At 41.3% G+C, this 21504-nt stretch overlaps 1 protein-coding gene across 2 annotated transcripts in view; it reads right to left on the bottom strand.

Annotated features, from left to right (window-relative positions):
- The window catches only part of DLGAP1 (DLG associated protein 1), a 142845-nt gene that overhangs the window by 14386 nt on the left and 106955 nt on the right, over positions 1–21504 (bottom strand). For both annotated transcript variants that reach the window (XM_059476252.1, XM_059476259.1), the window contains 3 exons: positions 12711–13084; positions 9386–9477; positions 534–952 (listed from right to left, as the gene is read on the bottom strand). In XM_059476252.1, coding sequence (XP_059332235.1) covers positions 534–952; positions 9386–9477; positions 12711–13084 — 885 coding nt within the window. The remainder of the gene's footprint in view (positions 1–533; positions 953–9385; positions 9478–12710; positions 13085–21504) is intronic.

The following is a 21504-nucleotide window of genomic DNA, read 5'->3' as shown; positions in this document are numbered from 1 at the left end:
TTATTGGGATGATCAAAGCAAATGAGAACTGCAAAGGAGATGTAGGGAGGCTGGAGAGGGAAAGAGAGAGAGAGAGGACAATTTGGAAGCATAACTGCAATCTCTTTCAGTAGGGAGAAACATCTAAATACTCTTATGCCAGTCACCATCTGAGAAGTCAACTGAAATATGAATTTAATTAAAAGGAACTACAGTCTGTTAAACTGTATTCTAAAGTTATGAGAAGTGATTTCAAACAGAAGAGTTAAGAAATAGTAATACTACAAGATCCCTAACCACACTCTCCTAATTATCTGCTGAACTATGCAAACCCAAAAACGAATACCACTGGAGTTTCAGAAGCACCGAGCATTTGCATTCCCTGTCAGCTTTAATAACGATTATGATATACATACATACAGTCCTTCTGAGAATCACAACCATAGCTTCATTAGCTAAGTAAGAAAGGGTACAATACAGAATTCACTGGAGTGAATTTGACCTATATTAAATACTTCTTTGCAGTTGCAATATTATTGTGTGTGGTTACTTACTGTCCTCAGGTAAGTTGTTTTCCCGTTCTTCTCTCTCCATTTGTTGGCACCACCCCTCCATACGATCTCTCTCTGCCTGAAGTAGCTTCAGAAACCAGTGGCCATCTCGTGGGCACACTGACCTTTGAACAGCTTCCAGAGGATCTTCAGTAATAGAGTCAATCCATGGGTCAGGAGGAGGTAAAATGGATGGATCAAAATCTGTCTCAAAGTCATCATCCACTGCACATGCATGGTAATGGTTTCCTGACCCTTGTATGCTAACGGTAGAGGTGCTTGCATCTCGGGAAAACTGTCTTGATATTTGTCCAGAACATGTATTGTCCTCTTGAGGGTCGATTATTTCAAAGTTCTCATGGAAATCCAGGTCTGCTTGCACAGCTGTTGTTACACTATTAGACCGTGTAAACCTGCGAAAGCTTTGGAGAGCACAAACAGAAAATGTTTAGAAAGTTTTTTCTAAGCAATTCAGCATGGAAGGACTTACTAAGATTCTGCCACTCTTCCTAAGACTGGCAGTCACACCTCTCAGTGCTACACTTGGGTGGTTTTTTTTTCTTGAAATGATCAGCATAAGCTTTTTTTCTCATTGCAAGCAAACAAACAAGCATCTCTCTTTTTCCATGCAAACTCACTGTTTATTGAGACAAGGACCTCTAATTGTTATGTGATTTAACAAAGCCAGAGGCCAGCCCAAGAGAGAGATACCAGTGCCAGCAGCTCAGGATTTTAGGTTACTGATTAATGAAAAGTTAAAGGGGCCCAATTTTCAGAAGTGGTTTATCTTTCAAATTTTTAAACTCACACCCACTCACACATACAAACTCACAAGCCACATTAAAAAATCATACATGTGAAATCAGTAACATACTAATACCAATGAGTCTACTACATATGTAATATTATACATTCCATTTATACAAAATTACTTTTAACTCAGATAAATATTTTTATTGCTTCTTCATGACTATATATCTGCCATCTCTAACAATTTCAGTGCCCATTGCCAGTGTCCAGACATTCTATTTTTCACATTCAAGCTTCAGTTTCAAAATGATCTCTTTTTCACCAAAGCTAGCACTCTCCTGCCTGTGTTACTCTCCTTGTGATGGCTGCTCTCCTGTAGGCAGCTGCATGTCACCTTGCAGAGCTCCCCTGTGTTGGGGCATCTGAGGGCAAAGGCATGAGCAGGGGAGAGAGGAGGTTTGGGGGGTTGAGTTGGATGGGTTTTCTTTACGTAAACAGCACTTCGGATTCTGCAGTCTGAGGCATCTGACTGAAAAGGCTGACAGAGGAGGAGCACAGAGAAGTATAAGGAGTGAAAGACAAGGAATGAGGAATGTTGTTGCAGGAGGTGGTAATGAGAGCCCATTTGATAGCAGTGAATTGTGGAGGTATGAGTGGAAAACAAGTGAGGCAGACTGCTGTCTTGCCTCATGATGAAAAAGAAGGTAGAACCATAAAGCACAGATGTTCCTCAAATCAGTAATGTTTAGGGTTCAAGATGAACAGTTTTGAACTGAATAGGGACAGATTCCTCTCTCTTCTTCTTACAAATCCAGGATGGCTGTGCACTCATGCAGCCAGTAGTTATTCTCCAATTTGTTCTCAATCTCACATCTACACTTGAAACTAGTGTTAGGACCCATTACTCTGTGATATTTTGGCTGTTTTGCCATTGCCAGTTCTGTTTTCAGTTTGCACTCAAGCAGCAGTGAAAATGCTGAAGAGATGGAGGAACTGGATGCTGGGCACCATTTCACTTCCCTTCTTTTATATTCCACCTTCCACCGAAGAACAATAGCCAAATAGACAAGTACAACTGACAGCAAAATGTCATCAAGTGTGCTTACTTGCTGGTGAAGGAGCAGATGGAAGGATGCTGAGGGAGGATTTAATGTCCTATATACCTGGTGCATCCAGATAGCTCAGGAGAACTGTAGTGGACTTCAAGGGGGATTGTAATTGGTCCTGCTCATAGAAGAAATTAATGGCTGTTGATCTGGGGCTTTGAGTGGAGTAGAGGAAAGCAAAACTGGAGTTGAGAAAGGTCCTCCAATAAAAAAAAAACCACAAAACCCATGATGTTAATTTGAGCCTTCTTCTGCAGAGGAAGAAGGCTCAAATTAACATTTCAGCCATATCAGTCCCAGGAAAACTTTAATAATAGATTGTATACATATTTTTTTTAATAATCAGAAGCATTTTAACAAAGTGCCTGATGCTTGCATTCTTTCATAACAGATGTTAAATCATACAAAAGTCATGGTTGTGCCACTGTGGTTGTGCATGATATGCATGAGCAAACTGAAAAATAAAGAGTGTGCAGAATCTCCAGCTTGATAGTATTTATCCTTTGGAAAGCAGAAAAAGCATTTTGTTATGGACTGATACAGCAGAAAAAGTTAGAAAGGGAGGAAAAAGGTCACTGGGGAGGTGGAATTCCTTCCACAGGAGAAAAGGTTTAGAAAACATGGCTGAGCAGAAGACTATGGGAGATCTATGAAATTCTGACTAGAGGATGTGTCACCATTTCTCTGAGTGCAATAACTGTGGGAGGAAGGCAGCCAGTTGCAAGGTTTAGAGGTCTAAAGATCTACATCTAATGAAAGGAAGTACTTCTTCACACAATGTGTGAATAAATTGCCACGGAATCCTGGAAAAAGCAAAGGTAAAAATAGGTTCAAAGAGAACTTGATCAAATTCACAGGAAGAGCCATTACACATCTCATATTTGGCTTAGGAAGTTCCTGAACAACAGAATACTAAATTAGGAATGTCTACTGGGAGAAGTAGTGCTTAGTTCACAGACTTTATACACTCTCCTTTACACTTTTCCTAAGTATCTGCTATAGGCCCCTGGCAGAGAAAAGCTGTCATACTGGTATGAGTGATTAGAGAGACACTAGCATTAGGCTTACATTACATTGAAAATCTATTGTGAACCCAATCCATGTTAGTTTTTTTTTTTTTTTTAATTGCTTTAATTTGACCACCAACCTCACAAATCCCTTATCTGCACTGAGGTATACAAACACACAGAACACACACACAACACACACACAAAAACATGTGTGCCCACACAGGCACATGCTGACTGAGGATTTCTTTTTAGTCATTTAGCCAGGGTTCACTGACAGCCAAGGCATTAGTACACAGTGTACTTTTCCACACCTTCCATAGCACCGGTGAGAAAAGCAAATGCCTTAGTCCAGGCTTGATCCTCTCCATGTTCCTGCCTCCATGTCACAGCCACCTTCTGCTTTCTCTGGTGCCCTAGACTCTGACACTCCTCTCTTTCAGATGACCACTTGTGTTTTCAGTTAACACCCTGGCTTTTCAGTGTAGGCCAAAACCCAAATGTGAAAGCATCAAAGTCTGCTTGACAGGAGGATGTATTGCTGGAGGCTCTACATTTCAAAGCTTTCAGGAGTGTGCTCTTACTGGGTTCAGTATGAGCTAGTACCACCAAACCCAGACTCTGCTGAACAAATGAAATAGAATGACCTACTTTTTTTGCCTTTGTTTTATCTATATAATAGTATGCTACAGGTTTGCATGACAGTTTCTTGGCACTGGATTATGTAACTTATCTGTCTTCAAAAGAAAAACAACTTGGCAATAGAATATAGCATCAGTTCAAAATTAAAAAAAAAAACTTCCAAAGAAATGTATTTTGAATAAAATGGAAATGTAGGAAGGCACTTACTATCTGCCTGCCTCCAACTCATCTGTAAAAAATGCCTAATAGATGGTAATTTTAGTCTTTGACACAGCTTCCTCACTCACTTCCAGGATGTTTTACTCCTACAAAGTACCATTTGTGTTCCACATGAGCCTTTTTTTGCTTTGCTCTCAGTTAAAACTCCATACTGGAGGAGAGCTGTTGAAGCTAATGATAAAGTTTTTGCAACTTCTACCATATAAAACATTCACAAGTTTACCTAAAAAAAAAAGGGGAAAGGTTCAAAACAGAGGTTTGCTTCTTCTGCTTTCAGGCTTGGTCCTTTTGTACTCAGTTGTGCCCTGCAGGCACAAGGTGTAATAATTACATCTTCAGAGAACTGCAGCAGATATTTGGCCTAGGGTGCAGAAAGCCATGAAACCTCAGACTGGATAAACCAGTATGGAGAACAACAGAATGATGTGTTTTGAACAACAACATGGTCACTTGTTGGCATTCAACTCTCAGTTTCTAAGTCTTTGGCTTTCTTTTGCAAAACATGTTTGCAATTCAACTTAGATAATTCCTTCCTTAAAAAAACTTCAAACCCAAAATTCCAGAAAAGATCTGAATTTCAAACCAACTGATGCATGGTCAATCTCACAGGTATTTAGGTTAAACTCAGCCTTACTTTACCCACTGACTGTCCTCCTCTTTGGTGGTGGGCTTCTCTGCTAAGGTTGCAGCTGCTGTCAGCAGAAGAAAACAAACTGCAGAAGGAGTTAGCAGATAGGGTACATGTTTCTAATGGCAGGAACAATATTCCTGCTCCAACCCCATTCCTTGCAGCTGCTCATCTTTGTTCATCACATTGTTTTAAGCTAGTTGGTTTAATTGTTTTTTCCCAACTCTTGGTCTTTTCATTGCAGAGCAGAGATGCTGGCTGGAGCACTCAGCCTCCCTCCAGGGCTTGGTCTGGTGCAGGGGGGCTATTGCCAGCCAGCAGGGTGTGATCAGAAATTCATGGCCAGTTCTGCCAAGGCAGCAGCCCACCAGCTGGTTAGGAGCCACCAGGGCTGTAAGCATTCCCTCCACTCATGGGCAGCTGTGGCCAGAGAAGGAGATTGGCCCAAAAAGATTTGCCTTTTGTGGACCAGAGCAGGAGCTCCTCCGCCAAGCATGCACAGGTTGGGAGGTGATGTGGGGAATGAGTCCCACCAGGGACTGGCCAGAGGAATGGGTGTGGGTTGCAAGGGACATTTAAAGGTCATCTAGTCCAACTACCCTGCAATGGGCAGGGACATCTTCAACTAGATCAGGCTGCTCCAAGCCCTGTTCGGCCTGACCTTGAGTGTTTCCAGGGATGGGACACCTACGACCTTCAGAACTGCCCACTGGAATGGCTTCCACCATGGAGAACAGAGATAGCCAGAAAATGCTGCTGACAAAAGCCATGCAAGTAGTTCACAGAATCACAGAATATTCTTAGTTGCAAGAGACCCCAAAGGATCATCAAGTCCAACTCTTAGCCCTGCACAGGACATCCCCCAAATGTCATATCATGTACTTTCTGCTTAGCTTACCCAAAACATAGACTTGAAAGGTCTACTCTAAATAGTACAGTGTTGAGAAGTTTGAGTTAGAGTTAGGGAAGAACAGCAAAATCTGAGTATTTTTTCTTGGACAGTAAGTAACCAAACTCAAACACCTACAGGAAAAAACCAGAAAAATATGAGTTTATATAGTAACAAAATCCATAGATGTGAGGTTTTTTTTTTTCCTGAAGGACACAGCACAGGGTTTTTGATTATTTGCTTTATGTCACCATATTGCTATTTCAAATTATTCCACTTTATACCATTATCAAGAGGTGTACTTTGTGTATCTTGTGGTAAGACATACTTTTGTGCATCAAGATATGGGGGCACCTTCCTTGGTGCCCCAGAAACCAGAGAAGAGGAAGAACGACCATCTGTCTACTGCAGTCTCCTATGGCAGTGTTCTTCCTCCAGAAACTACCATTGTTTCAGTATTCAAAGATTCTTGTGATGGTAAATCAGGTACAATTAACAGCTGATGGTACATGTAGAAGGATGAGTGAGACCATTTTGGAGGTGAGAATGTAATGGGAGGAGATCTTGGGGCAGGCAAGATAAATTGCAAGAGAGACTAAAACTGATTACAGAGCCATGGGACTGAAAACTCCTTGTTCAAGAAGAATGCATGCTAATTGTTATTGGCAGAATAAATTATTTCTTTTTTTTCTGCTTCAGTAGAACTGGTTGACTTTTAACAACTCAATTATCTTCTCTAAGTGAGGAGGGTGGTCCCTTGAGGTCAAGAAGAAGTTACATGTAGAAATAAAGGACAGAAATTGGACAGAAAAGCAGAAATGGACAGAAATTGAAGTACCCTGAGATTGCATGCTTGAGTTTCATTAGGTACAATTTTCAAAACTGCCCTGGAAGGAAAAAGGGAACAACATTTTGGTTAGAGTTTTGTCAGCATCATGGGGAAGGTCAGGTGAGAGATAAAAGATTAACAGCAGTAAGATCATGAGGCTGAAAAAAATGTGTACCAATTTCTCTCCAAGAGAATGACCAGACAGAGTTAATATATAAATGCTAGAAATCACAAAGGTGCTGTTAGGGAATGGGTCTGAAAAATATTATTGAGAACCAGCAGCATAAAAACTGAGGATAAGATAAACAGCAGCAACGGATCCAGTCATAATGTGGTCAGGTAGCAGGAAGCACATTTATCCTTTGAGCAGTACAAGAGGAGGAGGAGGACTGAGGCATTTGTCTTGGCAGGAGGCCTATGAGAAAGTGAAGGGCCAATGAAAGGTCTGAGGCAAGATGGAAGACTGAAGAGAGAGAGCTGTCCTGTGAAGATGCTCTGTTTTTGAATTACTTAGGCCAAGAAATGGAGGCAAACCACTTTGCTTACCTGGTCCAAACACAGAAGAAGGAATATTTAAAAGGACATGAGGAGGTAAGACTCCCTAGTGTGAGAATCACAATTGTATGAGGTGAGGGAAAGGGGAAGGAAAGAGCAGGAAGCCAAAAAGAAGACTGAAAGTTGTGGTAGGCTTTTGGTGCATTAGGCAAAGAGCTTTATTGTTTTGTAACAGTGTAATTAATTGCTTAGACTGTCAAGGAAACATGATCAATTTACTGTATTTATCCTTCCTGCTGTGTCATTCTTCTCATTTTACATGTATTTAGTATTTCTGGAATATTTTTAATGACATTAATTTCTCAAAGATTCAGCTAAAAGGGGCTTTTCTTAGGCTTTGCAGATGTTATGGTGCAGGAACAGTGAAGAATGTACTGTATTTACAATTCTATTCCTGTAACAGATAATCAATACATTGTGCTCTGCTGTGTTATGGGGAAAAAAAAAAAAAAAAAAGGAGTATGAGTGCCCAGCTGTGATGATAAGCCCTTTGTGTCTTGAGTGCACTCATTTTCTAAGGATTAGGGGCTGTCCTTTATCAGGCAGTTCACTTCTGAAAGTCCATGATAGATTGCTGCTTTCCCCTCTGCTCCAAACAGCAGCAACCTCAACTTTATCAGCAAGGAAACCCCCAAACACTGCTGTCAGTAAGTAATCCAGAAATATTGCTTTCTCAGGGCAGACTCTCACAGGCAAATCTTACCTTTTTCTCTGGAGCAATAAAAACTGCTGTAGAAAGAGGACTTTGGATGTAAGGTATTTACAAACAGCCATTTTTTTCTCTCTTTCTTTGCAGGGAGGGGGAGGGTTGGGCTTTTGGGGTAGTTATTTCCTTTGTGCCCAGGCTGAAGTGAAATGGTCCTTCAGCATCCATTCTAATGTGCTCATTTATCTAGTGCTGGAAGAGTTGAGGGTAAATGGGACTAAGGTCTAACACATAAAGAAATGTTTGCCAGCAAGAGATGTTTTAGCAGGTTAATGAGGAACTTGGTAACAGCCTAGCAGGGTCATTGCAAAATCACATTTCTTTTTGCTGAAATCACTTTAGTCTTTTAAAACCACAGGAAAATGCTTTGCTACTTTGCAGGGAGATTTGGTTGAATTGAAAATGGTGTGGAGACACCTGCTATTTTTGAGTATTTTTAGCATATGTAGGAAAAAATGGTGTGAAAATGGACATCTCCACTGGCTCCTGCAGTCAGCAGGCCAGAAGGGAAGGGGAAAGGGCCTGAATTTTGTCTGCTCAGATTTGCTGCACCCAGTTTTTTTCTGGAGAAATTACAAGGATATCTTCTCTCACTGACAAATCATACTGTACCAAGGTTTTGCCTGTGACACAGGAGGTACTGAGAGTTATCCATTCAAAAGTCACACTGTGCCCAAGTGGCCTGAGAAAAGAGAAGCAAGACTTGTGTGAGCGCTTGGAGTCACAGCAGCACTGGGCAGGCCTGCACACTCAAAGGCAAGGGGAGAGTCTGGCTTTTCTTCAGCAACTGAGTCCAGTTTTGGGAAGGAAATAAGCCTTGCACTTGTGGCCATGCACTCAAAAATTTTATGTGTCCCAAGTGTTATGCTGCCCTGCAATGTACCTGCAAGTTTGTCATCAGAAAAGAAACATGACCCTTTAAGACAGCTGCTCTAGTTTATTTTCTCTTTTCAAATTTTTTTCTTGGAGGATATTTGTTTACTAACTCAGGATATACTGCAGATTGCAGGGAGAACAGAGTTTTACAGGCTTGCTCTGTAATATCAACAATTTTTTTGCAAGGGAGCAATTGTAATGCAGAGATGTCTGGGTGAGATACCTGAGTAAAAGCATTCAGTTTGGCTCTGCCACTACACTGCCACATATGGCTGAAATTATTCTGCTGAAAAACAAGTAAACTTTTCCTCATCAGTTCTATGCTGCTGCAGCCATCCCAATACTAACTGCAACACTGCAACACTGTCCACTGTTTAGGTAGATTTTCTGGGGAAAAAGAGATTATTAAAAGTATATGAGACCTCAAAATATGTGGCACTTCACTTTCATTTTTTTCACTGGTCCTGAAAAATCTTCTCTGAAAAACAAGAGCTACAACAATTATAAGACTCAGCTTTTCAGCTGGGTGATCTAACAATTCATCCAGGAAGCAGGTTTATGTGGTCATGTGTGCAGGAACTAGGGCTCTTAAAAATTAGTTGTGGCATAATTATTTACTTTAGAAAAACAGTATTAACTTTTACTCACCACTTCTCTTCCTCTACTTGAACTCCTATGGACTGGAACTTACTGGTTGCTTTATTATCACCTGGTATGGTGGATTCTTCAGCACCATCAACCTTTAAAAAACCCCAAAACATGACAGGCAATTAGAATGTATTTTAGCAGAGGTATCAGCTGGCTACTTGCAGTTTCTATGCAACTTAACTACTGAGTGTCTGCACACAGAGCTCGTACCATGAGCTCCTTCATCTAGTCAGTTTCTCTGTGGTGTGCTCTTTTCTGATGTTATTAGTGAATATTCATTATTCTTAAATTATAAAGCATTTCTGTAAGACAACATCCAGCCTGCAACATGCACATGGATTTTATCTGGTATTTTATTGAGGCTGGATGTTCACATTTGGTAGAGCACATCTCTGAGCAGCTGTAACTCCAGGTATTGTGCCTCACCATTTGATTTTACCTTCTATCTGTTTGTGCATGTGTATGTGAACTCATATCAAAATCAGGTGTTTATTTTGTTTAAATGTGAGTGCCTCAAATCAGAGCACTGCAGAGGAAAGATGTTAAGAAAGCAGATATGAGTCTTAGATTCATTTTCTTTACTGCTTCATCTTGCAAACAGGTGGCTCCCAGGAGCACAGGCTGGAACTTAATGCCACATCTCCAGCTCCAGCTCCATGAGGAGAGTTGTGCCAACAGTATAAAGTTAAAATTTAACCACAGATGTGTCTTTTAACAATATCACAATATTCTGGGTCCAATCAGTGTAGCTGTTAATTCCCAATGCTATACATAATATGGATAGTCATGCAAGAAAAACATTTTGCAGCAGACAGAATTTTTGGGCCATAGCAGTGTTGTGAAGTGACCTGTAGCCTCAAACTGACCACGGGTGTGCAAAATATCCAGCTCTACTGGCTGTTCCACCAGCAACTTCTTGTTGAGAGCCACTTGACCAACCTGTGCAGGAAAAGTGCTCATAAGCTGTTCTGTGAGGTGAAGTGCTTCCTTGATACTGGGGTTCTGGGGAGTTAAATACACCTTAAATCCTGTAACTGACAGAGTGAAGCAACCTTTTGATGGAAGGGCTTTTCTTTGCTTGACTTTGCTTGTTTGCTCAGCAGATTTACAGCAAAGGCTTGCAGTGTCCTAAGAGTGACTGACGGGTGTAGAGGACACACATGGAGGTTCACCAGAAGTGCACACTGGGTTTGTTTGGCAGAGGAAGAAGAAAACCAAGAATATACCTGTGGCTATTGCAGCTTGTGCTGCTCTACAGAGATAGGTTGAACTATCATCAAGGTGTATACTTGGTCTGAGCTCAGACTAAGCCTGGACCAGGCTCCCTTTACTCAGTGAAGAGAGACTGACTACTGCCAGTCAGAGGGCTGACAGTGCACCTACCTCTTTTAGGGCAGTTGTTTGTAAGAGAAGTAATTTCTGGCATCAACACCTACCTCAAGGTATTTCTACTCCCACACTACCCCTTCAGCTGCACCAGCATGACTGCTTGTGCAACGATGCTGCAAAATGGATCAGACAGCAGACTAGTGAAGTCAGTTTCTTTTATCTGTGAAGCCTGTCTGACTTTAAAAAGCTCATTGATGTGCACAGCTGTGAGGGTGGCACCACACACAGGCAGGAATCCTGTAAGGCTGCATCACTGCTGAGGGTTTCACTTCACGTCATCCCAGCTTCAGGTGGTTTGTACCACATCTTCATGGGTTTGTACACAAAGCCTGCCTCGGCACACTCTCATATACCACCCCCGATTTCATTATTATTTCATGTGGTTACACTGGTCATCTGTAAACTTCAAAGTTTAAGAGGGAGATTGTCAAAGGCTTGAAGAGCATATGGAGCTCTGTTTTCTTCAGATCTCAGGAAACTGAGGCCTCTATACCTTTCAAAAGCAGCATTTGTTACTTGCAACACTACTTTAAGAAGAGATAGCAGGGAGATGGTCTCTTAAGAACCATGATTTACATTACCATTGATCAATTAGGCTTCTGCAAACATGGAAATGATTTTCTTGTACCCATTTGTGGGGTCTTTGCTAAGAAGTCTTGGTTTCTTGGATTGGTGAAATAAGGGATTACAATAATATAATGGTATTTTAGGCTTGGCTGGGAATGAGAATACATAACAGAGGAGTTTTTCTCTATCCCTGTCCTACCTGGATCTTTCTCCTGTGTTTGACACTGAACATCAACCCTTCTTTCAGAATATACCCAAAAGAAACAGCTGTGAAGCAGTAAAAGTCTACAGCAAAGGCAGTGAACTGAACCCACAGGCAATAGTTATTACTGCGCTTCCAAGAAGAATTGAGAGAAAAGTCACAGCTTCTCCAGCAGCTATCCCTGGGATGGCCATACTTCAGCACAGCATCTCTCATCTATCTCGTCGGGGTGATGCAGAGATTTCATGGTAAATTCTTAGACTTTACTAATCAGATAAGCCTGTCCAGGCACAGAGTGCTGTGCTTACAACCACCTTCTGCAAGAAAAAAAATATTTGTGTCTTCCTGTGAAGGCTGATAAGCTGTAGATTGCTATTCTATTTGCTCAAGATTCATCTCCTGTCAAAACTTGTGTTGATTCTCAGTTGATTTTAAGTTCAAGCACTTTGTTACAAAAGCTAATTCTGCAAACAGACAGTTGGGAGTCCTATGCACATCTTTTTTTTTGGGGGGGGGGTGGGGAGTAGGGGGTGGAAAAGATAAATTAAGAAAGCTGATTACACAAGACTAGTTTATTTACTCTTGTCCTTTCTGTAAACATGAATGAACTTTAGCAGGGTTAGTTTTCTTCTTTCATTCCACTAGGGGTAACAAAATGTAATTTTCTTTAACAAGGGCAAATCAGAAGGAACTTATTTTCTGTTCCTGAGGCTGAGATAGGAACAATGCTGCCTCATTCAAGTGGCTACCAGTCATTATGAAATGCATGAATAAGCAGCAACAATTAATTCAGTGAGGCTGGATGAAAATATTTTTTTGGTGGTAGTGTAATGTAAATCATTGTTTTACACATTCCCTTTCAATGATTTAATTCATGCCTTTCTGACCCCCGCTGTGTTATGATTCATAGATTAGTGCTCATGTGTGTAATTTAACAGAGCTGAATAACAAGCAGCGCAGAGACTCAAACAAATGCTCGCATCTGATGTATTTATGATAAATTAGGAAAACATCATTAGTACCATGCAGCATTATGCTGGTGCAAGTTCTACATAGTTACCTGTCAGGACAGGAAGAAAAATATACAAAACATTGTATAATGAGCAGTAAAACAGATGTAGGAATCCAAAACAATGGCAAGCATATAATGCATGACATGTACTGTACCTGTATTCCAATAGATAAGCATCTGTTTTTCTTGAAGAGGTCCTTCTTCCTATCTTCTACTGCAACAGTGGCAATGGTTGTGGTGGTGGTGACAGTGGCAGTATTGTTCCCTACATGTTGGCTTGCAGGGCCGTGGATCTGCGCATTGGCAGCTTCAATAGCAGCTGTCAGTGCCTTCATACTGTCCAGGCTCTCCGTGGAGTTGCTAAGTCCAGACTGGCTGATGATATCTCCCCTCTGTCCATGCCCATCCATGTAGGCATCTTGGGCAGACTCCGTGCTGCTCTGGGCTGTGATGGAAATAAAGGGTTTGGTGGTGGTTCTCGGTGGGACTGGAGGCGGCGTCTTCTTGTAGGTGGTAATGCAGGATGACACTGGGAAAAACATAGCAGAGTTCTTGTTTTATTGATGCCGGAAAAATGGGGAAAATGGGCACAAATGTGATCTCAAAGCATCAATAAGCATGGACAGAGCAGAGGTGAGGAGGAGGCTGTTAGCCAAAGAGCCCCCAAAAGTCCATCTAAGTGCCAATAGTAATGCCCTGCTTAGCAGTGTCTTCCATTCCTCCTATATGAACAGCAGAATGGCTAGCAGGGCAAACTGGGAGAGAAAGTATCTATTTGCCAAGTTCCTCCTTAGTCTTTTTAGGACTGCTTTGCTCTATATATTTTCTACCAACTGTTCTAAGTCCCATGGGAACAAGACCTTCCACAAAAACGTTTGCTCTGCTTATGGCTCCCAAACAAGATTCACAAGGATGCTAAGTCTCCAACCACTTATCCCAGCTAAACTGTACTTCAAGCAGTTTTATTGCAATTGTTTTCTGCCTCTCTACCCTGTCCTACTATATGCAGAATTTCAAGGCAAATTTTTCTGATGAGAGAGAGATTCTCAAATCATCCTTTATCAAAGTTTGTTAACACTCACCGTGCTTGGACTTGTGTATTTCTTTCTATAAAATGCCTCACTTGCTGCACAGACTTCTCAAATACTTTGAAATGCTTTGTAAGTTATTGAGGACATATTTAAAAGAACATTTTGCCATGCCTAATTTCTCACCATAAATATAACATCAGTTCTGGAAAAAAATTTGCTTGATTTTACACACAGGGAGTTAGTTTAATGTAGTCAATGGCTAAAACCTGTCAGTAAAGTGTAAGTATAAATGTATGCAATAACAAAGACTTTTATTAAAGTTCATATTTTGAAGGCCACACTCTCTTTGTAAGTGCTGCTATGTGAAGTTATAAGCTTAGCTTGAGGTTCCTAGGTTAAACTACTGTTCTATATATACAGAACTACATACAGAAAGAACTATATGGATATTAAAACATCTTGCTTTAAGGGTTAGTTGGCAGCTCTGCATTACTGAAGTCCTGGAATGCTTTCAAGGGAGGAAAGAAAGCCCATTAAGAACAAAAAACAACCATGATATGCTCTATTTTTTAACAAAATAAAATGCAGGCATGAACCTGTGCAAAGTTCAGACACAGACTTGTTAACATAAATTCTTATTAACAGTAATCATATGGCAAGAAATGATTCATCAGATCATTTTAACTGGCAGATGTCTATGCCACCCACATAAAAGGTAACTCTGCTACAGCTGTTCTGCTCTCTGTTTGCACTGTACCTGCTTGTTGAGCCAGAAGCCATTATGGTATTAATTTGACTAGCTCACATCCATATGCCTCATATCTCCCCATAGCTGTAGGAATAGTTACAGTGTGAAAGGTGTTTCCAGGGCATGAAATCACACAGGATTTTTTTAAAGACTCTAGAAAAGTTTCTGATAACATGTCTGAACCCATGTTAAACATGTTGAATACTAATGGAAAAAAAAGTGTTTCAGGTAGTGAGGGTTTTGAAACTATGATTCACTTCTGAAGAATCAAACTGAAACCATGGCATCTCTGAGAGAAGAGATGTCTAAAAATGGACTTGTCAAATTTTAACTCTGGGGAAGTGAATAGTTAATAGAGTTAAAGGTGTTATAAAGTGCTCATGACAAGGTCAATACCTGGAACTAACAGAAAGGATGACAGTTTTACAAAGGGGATTATAAATGTTTTGCTGTTTGTCACTGGTTTTGGTTCTGTCACAAAGCATCTGTTGTGACAGCAAATGCAGGTAAACCAGCTGCTGTTGCTGCAGCACAGTCATGTAATCCAGGACTCATGGAGAATTGTGGAGTTGGGATACCCCAGAAATATTCCCGGTGGTTCATTGTTAGGAGAATGTTCTCTGAGTTGTGGAAATGCAAACTGAAATTCAGCACAGAGGAATTCAAAGCACACACACACACATGCATATATCCAGGTAACACTTTGGGAAGTTGCTGCCAAACTTGTCAAATGGAGGTTCATGAGCAACGCCACTTTGCAATTCAGCAAAGTATAAATTGTACCATTTAAAATATGCTGGAAGGGTACTGGGGAACTTCTGGGGACATGCCAGCACCTTCAGTACATCCCAGCATGGCACATAAGTATAATTTTTTTTACACAGCAGAGAGGGAAATGATAATGAAGCACACTTGAAAAGGCGTCTTAGGTAGGAGAGAGAGCATCAGAACCAAAGAGCAAGCCTTAACAAGACAGGTCCCCCCATCACTGGGCATCCTGCACTAGAAAGAAAGTCAATAGCAGCTGTCTATTGACAGCTACCATGTTCTCTGGACACAGCAGTACAAATACAGAATTGCCTGATTAAGTTGTCTTTCATTCTGTTGGTAAATGTACTCAATGAGGAGTATAATCCACACCGCCATGAAAGATGTTTGCACTCAGCTAATTAAATCTGAAGTTATTCTTAAGAGGGGGAGAGGACTGACAAGTCACATGGTGAAATTGTAAAGAGAAATAGCAAAACGTTCTTTTAGCAAGTCAAAACAAATCCTCGGTTTCCTGGAGTCATGCAGCACATACTGTACAGCTCCAGAGAAGCAGAGTGTGCAAGTCATAAAAGAACCCCAGGCACTTCATTACTGGAAGTAATGTAAGCTCCTGCCTCTCCTCTGCAGAAACGACACAAAAACAATGCCGGGGCCGCCGCTGCCACTCTTGGAGGCAGCTGCCCCCAATGCCGGAGCTGGCCAAGCTGCTGAGGCACAGCAATGACAGCCTTGGGGCTGGCCGGGCCCTCCGAGCCGCTGAGGCACGGCAATGAAAGCCTCGGGGATGGCCAGGCCCTCCGTACTGCTGAGGCACAGCAATGACAGCCTTGGGGATGGCCGGGCCATCTGAGCCGCTGAGGCACAGCAAGGAGAGCCTTGGGGATGGCCGGGCCCTCCAAGCTGCTGAGGCACTGCAATGGAAGCCTTGGGGATGGCTGGGCCATCTGAACTGCTGGGGCACTGCAATGAAAGCCTTGGAGCTCACCGAGTCCTCTGAGCCGCTGAGGCACGGCAATGGAAGCCTTGGGGATCGCCGGGCCCTCCGAGCTGCTGAGGTACAGCAGTGAAAGCCTTTCGAGGCAGCAGCTCTTCTTCGTGCTCGCTCAAGTACCAGGCAACCTGTGTCAGGGCAACCTGAAGCACCTGCAGCTCTTCAAGTGGCCACGGTATTTTGAATGCTAAGCTGCCCAAAAAACAAAACGAGTCCTCCCCCAAAAAACTCAGAAGGCTGGCGCTGGCCTTGTGCAGCCAGGAGAGCCTGAGCATTCAGTCGGTGCAGGGAGAGCAGGCCTGTTCCCCTGCACTCATCTCTCCAGCTCTCCTGTGGCAGGAGGATCCCGGGGGAGAGCACGACAGGACCACAGGACACGTGAAAAATTTGGAGAAATCCTCACTTCACACACAGGGAACTTGCTAAGTATGAAAGCTTGTTTAATTCACACAAGGAAGTAAATTTAAAGAGCCGTATAAATTCCCTGATAAATATGTTCTTGGACACAGCTCAAGGAGTGAAGTTCTGTAAGGAAAGTGATCTGACTGGAGAGTCAAGTCAAAGTAGTCTTGTGAATCATTAAAATTGTTTAGATATGGAGTTAATCAGAAATCTCTTGTTCTGAATAGTAAAAGAACCTCAGTTTGACACAACATAGACTAGTTTCCACGGTTTTTTCCAGAGAGCAGCTGAAGCAGGCACACATTCCTCTCCTAGGGCATATGCAAGGTTTAATCCAGAAACTAGTTAAGTCATGCACAAGAATCTTCAGACAGCCAGACCACTTTGAATCAGGCTCACTGTTTCCAGTGCATCAGTCCTCCAAGTTATGCTCTCCTTTTCCTTTTGATCTTTACCCTATTTCTGTGTATTGCCTTCAGGTTACAGTTTAATCCCAAATACCTGGTGAAAAAAACCACTTTCTCCAGATTAAAAAAAAAAAGAAAAAAGAAGAAGCCACGGTTTTTGTCTTCCTAGCCAGTATTTCCAAACAACTAGCTCATGAGACAGGAATTTGGAACAGGGAGTGTCAACCACCCAGTTCAGAAGGAAGTCTAATGATAAAAAAATAATCCCAGATTGCATAATAATAAGGGCTTGAATTTGAATGTTTCATTGTACTTCAGTTGTTTAAACATGCTCACTAGGGGAGATGAGCCCTCAGGAATAAACATCAGCATGCAAACACAAATTTTTAGCTGAGTGAATGGGTGCTCAGGAGAACTCCAACACAGATTAGTATTTGTGAAGGGATCAAATTCATGCAGTGCTTTGAACAGTTCAGGTGATGAGACACATCAGTAATATCTTTCTAACTTGGTAGTCCTACGTAAACTTGATTCACAAGAATAAATGAATGCACAAATTCAAGTAAAATAATAGTGTTTCTTCTGAGAAAAAGCACGAACCCCACAGTTTGAAAGGAACAACAAAGGACACAACTTTCTCAGCACAAGAAAGATGTGGACCTGTTGGAGCGGGTCCAGGGGAGGGCCATGGAGATGATAATTGGTTGAAACACCTCTCCTGTGAAGGCAGGCTCAGAGAGCTGGGGATGTTTAGCCTGGAGAGGCCTTCCAGTATCTTAAGAAGGAGGGAGAGGGATTTTTTGTATGAGCAGATAGTGACAGGAAAAGGGCAGTGGTTTTAAATTGAAAGAGGGCAGGGTTAAATCAGATGCTAAGCAGAATTGACTCCAAGGGTGCTGAGGCACTGGAGGTTGCCCAGAGAACGTACGGATAAGCCACCCCTGGAAGTGCTCAAGGCTGGGCTGGATGGGACCCTGAGTAACCTGGCCTAGTGGGTGGGGTACGTGCCCATGGCACAGGGATTGGAACAAGATGATCTTTAAGGTCAGTTTCAAACCAAACCATTCTGAGTCAATGATTCTAACTTGCACACAACTAAGTATGAGGGTAAAAAGCAGGAGTTCTTCCATGCTGCACAGATGGACCTCAGTCTTCTGATTTACTGTCTGTTGAATGGGTGTGTTAACAGTGGTGCCCGTGCACCCCACACAACTGCCCCACACAAAACACAGGTATAGGCAGATCTCAGCAGACCCAAGCTTCAGTACTGCAGCTTCTGGGTTTAGAGGGGCAGTGCTTGATTTGGCTTGTTGGACTCAAACCATACACACATTTCCTTATATTTTTGAGATTTGGGGGGAATGCTTGAAAGTGGGGTTTCAGATCCTGTATTGTTATTTTTACATGCAAAAAATCGGTATGAAAAGGGAGCATGCATTATCTTAATAAAAAACGAAGCAGATGGTTTCTCAGGATGTAGAGATTTACTATTACAAACTGAAGCAAAGATTTTTATAAGAAGTTTTAAACCGCCCCAGGGAATAATACCACAGTGAGTTATGGATGTCATTATCCCAAATGAGAACTACTGAAGTCTAGATACCACACCATCAGGAATTCTGCCAAGGCCATGCTTTTTCCAGACCTCCCTCACTGCCAAGCTGATATCGTATTTGATGAAAGCCTAAGCTTTGCTGGCTTAGGAAACAGGCAAAACTAAAAAAAACTAAAATCCCGCAGAAATTTATACAAAATATTTTAAGTATTTTTATGGCACACAATAGCACCCCAGACTTAATATCCCATGTACTCGGAGGTTTAAAGCCGTTGCTGGTGACCTTTTCATAAGTTTGGACATTTTTGTTTGCAAGTAGTGTGCCTCCAGCTTCCCAGTTGGATACAGTGAAGGATCTCCTGAAGGTGAGACTAAATATGGCTCATCCTGCATTTCAAATGAATTGAGTTGGAAAATCTGCATGTGCATACCCAGTGGATAACAGGTGAATATTTCTCCAGCAGATTTTTTTCTCCTTTTAATTTCTTCTGCTGGAAGCTGCTGATGCCAGTCAGAAGCTTAATTGCTATCCCAGGGAAGCTGAATTATTGTGCAGAGAACAGGTGAGGCAGCCAAAGGTGTCTGCTAAATGCAGTTTGTCACTAGGATATTATCACAAATTATGGATGCACAGACAAAATCCAGGGCACGTAGGCTTCCTAGGAGACCTACTTTACTACTTGTACTACACAGCTGCTGCTGAACTTCTCTCTCTATAAGAATGACCAGTACATTAAAAGCACAAAACTTAAGCAATTCAACTCTTGTGGCCCAAGAGTCAGGAGTCTATAAACAACTGAGTCTCTGGAAAAAAGATTTCACATTAACTGAAAGTTATTACCCAGAGTGGATCGCTGATGGCTTATAATATTTAACCCCCAAAACTTGTGAACTTTACTGGTATCAAGCAATTAGCACTTGGCTCTATTTATAGATATATGCACACAGGTATCATATATACCTGCTGAATTCAGTCAGGCTGAGAGAAATCAGAAGAGAAACAGTTTTGTCCTTGTCCATAACCTTTGGCTAGAAACAAAGTGTCTGGAAAAACACCACCAAGAACTTCAAGGATAAGGATGGGAGTCTGTTCAGGAGACTCTCTCTCCTGTAGATTTGAAGATTCAAATGCTTCAGTAGTACAGTCATGGTAGAAGGTCTCTGATACAGAATATCAACCTCTACATGCAATGGAAACATGATGAAGGAAAAGAAAAAAGAAAAACAGTACAGCAGAGTGGTCTTTTTTAGTCAGCGTGTGGATTATTTACCTTTCACAGGTACAGCACCTTTTTCTGATAAAATTGGGGAAACACTGCTTGATCTGTTGCTTAAACTAAGACTAGCAAATCATTCAAATGCTTTCTGCACTTGGCCAAAACTTCATTTCCCCCATATTGAAGCAGTAATGGAAAACACAAAACCTTATAATTTTAGATAAAAATTTAAAAGTATTTTATGTTTCAGAAGTTATATGTCATAAAATCATGATGGTAAGAAATTAATAAGCTTTCTGAATATCAGTACTTTAATTTTGTAAAAGGAATTTATGGAAAACAAGGAAAACCTTGTGAAATATGGTAGTCTATCCCACTTAGATCAAGAATGTATGACAATAAATAAATGTAATAATATTCAGCTTAATGAAATCAGATTCTTTTCCTATATATTTTCCAGTAAGCACTTTCACTGGCACTTTGATATAATACTTTGTTATGTGTTACTGCAACACTCTCGAGTTCCAGAATTTGCATATTTCCCCCTTGGCAATAATGTTAATAAAACAAAATGTGCATTTTAAAAAAAAATGTGTGGTGCTAACCAAATACAGACACATCTGTGTAAACAGATCTTTATGTAAAAACACAGTACAGGAACCAAACCCAAGATTTTCAGAAACACAGGGGTTTGAACAGTCTGTAAGTATCTAGTCACTGTAGTTAGAAGATATATTTAGAAGTTTTCAAATTGAGCATGCTCTGAAGAATTCACCACTTATTCTTTTGCCTACTGAGTAATGGTAGAATGTAAAGACTTTGTCTACAAGTGTACCTTGCAAGTTCCTGGTGCTCATAACTCAAAAACCTGTGACTTGATTGCATTTCTAAATTGGCTTTGGATTCTCACCCGAACTATGAATACAAAACCTAATTTCCAGACTGTATCAGTAGCTCTTTCAACATGCCAGAAGTCAGTGTGCCATAGTGGAGCCTACATGTCCCACTGTGTTTGGGCATGGCACTGTAGGTATTATTTCTTGAAATGACCATGTAACAGTAGTAACCACTGCTGCTGGCCATATTAATACACTCTTATTTATATGCTATCCCTTCAGTTACAGAAGGAATAGTTAATATCTGAGCATCCAGGAGGCTTAAACCCTATCAAACCTGGAGATACAACAAGGCAGATTTGTGGGCAGAAACAAGCCCCCATATAGGTAACAATCTCCTGATCTTTACTGAAGCAAGTACTGTGTGATGTGCCTTCCTTCACAGTTTGTTAAGAAGAACTGCATTTTGTCCTTCCTGAGTCTCTGCTGCCAATGTCTCCTCCTTTCATGGTGGCAGACTGATGGTAAAGCAAGTTTTCCAGTCAGTCATTTTAGGAGGAGCTTGTCACAAATTTGATTAAGAAACTGCAAGTTGAAATTGTATAGCTCTTGTCACAGGAGGTCGGACTAAAGAATAAGTAGGATCCTCCCCTTCTGAATCCCTGAATCCCAGAAACCAACCTGTGAGCCTAGAGGGGACTTAAGCAAGCCAGTTATCTCTGAGTAATCTGATCATGTAGCATTTAAGTTAGATAGGTATTAATGTTGCATCACTCTTTTCAACATTATGGCAAGGATTTTCTTTTAAGCTCTTCACTGCAGCTAACTTTCAAAAGGCAACACTTGGCTGGGGTATTGACATTTCAAAGTGTGATTTCTGTATAAGAAAAAATGTTTGCGAAAGTTGTTCCCTCTTCTTCAGTCTGGAAATGTACTTTCTTTGTTTGCTGCTGATGTTAGCAAGAAAACAAGTTTCTACTGGTTTTTATTC

The sequence above is a fragment of the Ammospiza nelsoni genome, chromosome 1, assembly GCF_027579445.1.
Source record: "Ammospiza nelsoni isolate bAmmNel1 chromosome 1, bAmmNel1.pri, whole genome shotgun sequence".
NCBI lineage: Eukaryota > Metazoa > Chordata > Aves > Passeriformes > Passerellidae > Ammospiza > Ammospiza nelsoni.
This window is presented reverse-complemented; position numbering and strand designations above follow the sequence as displayed.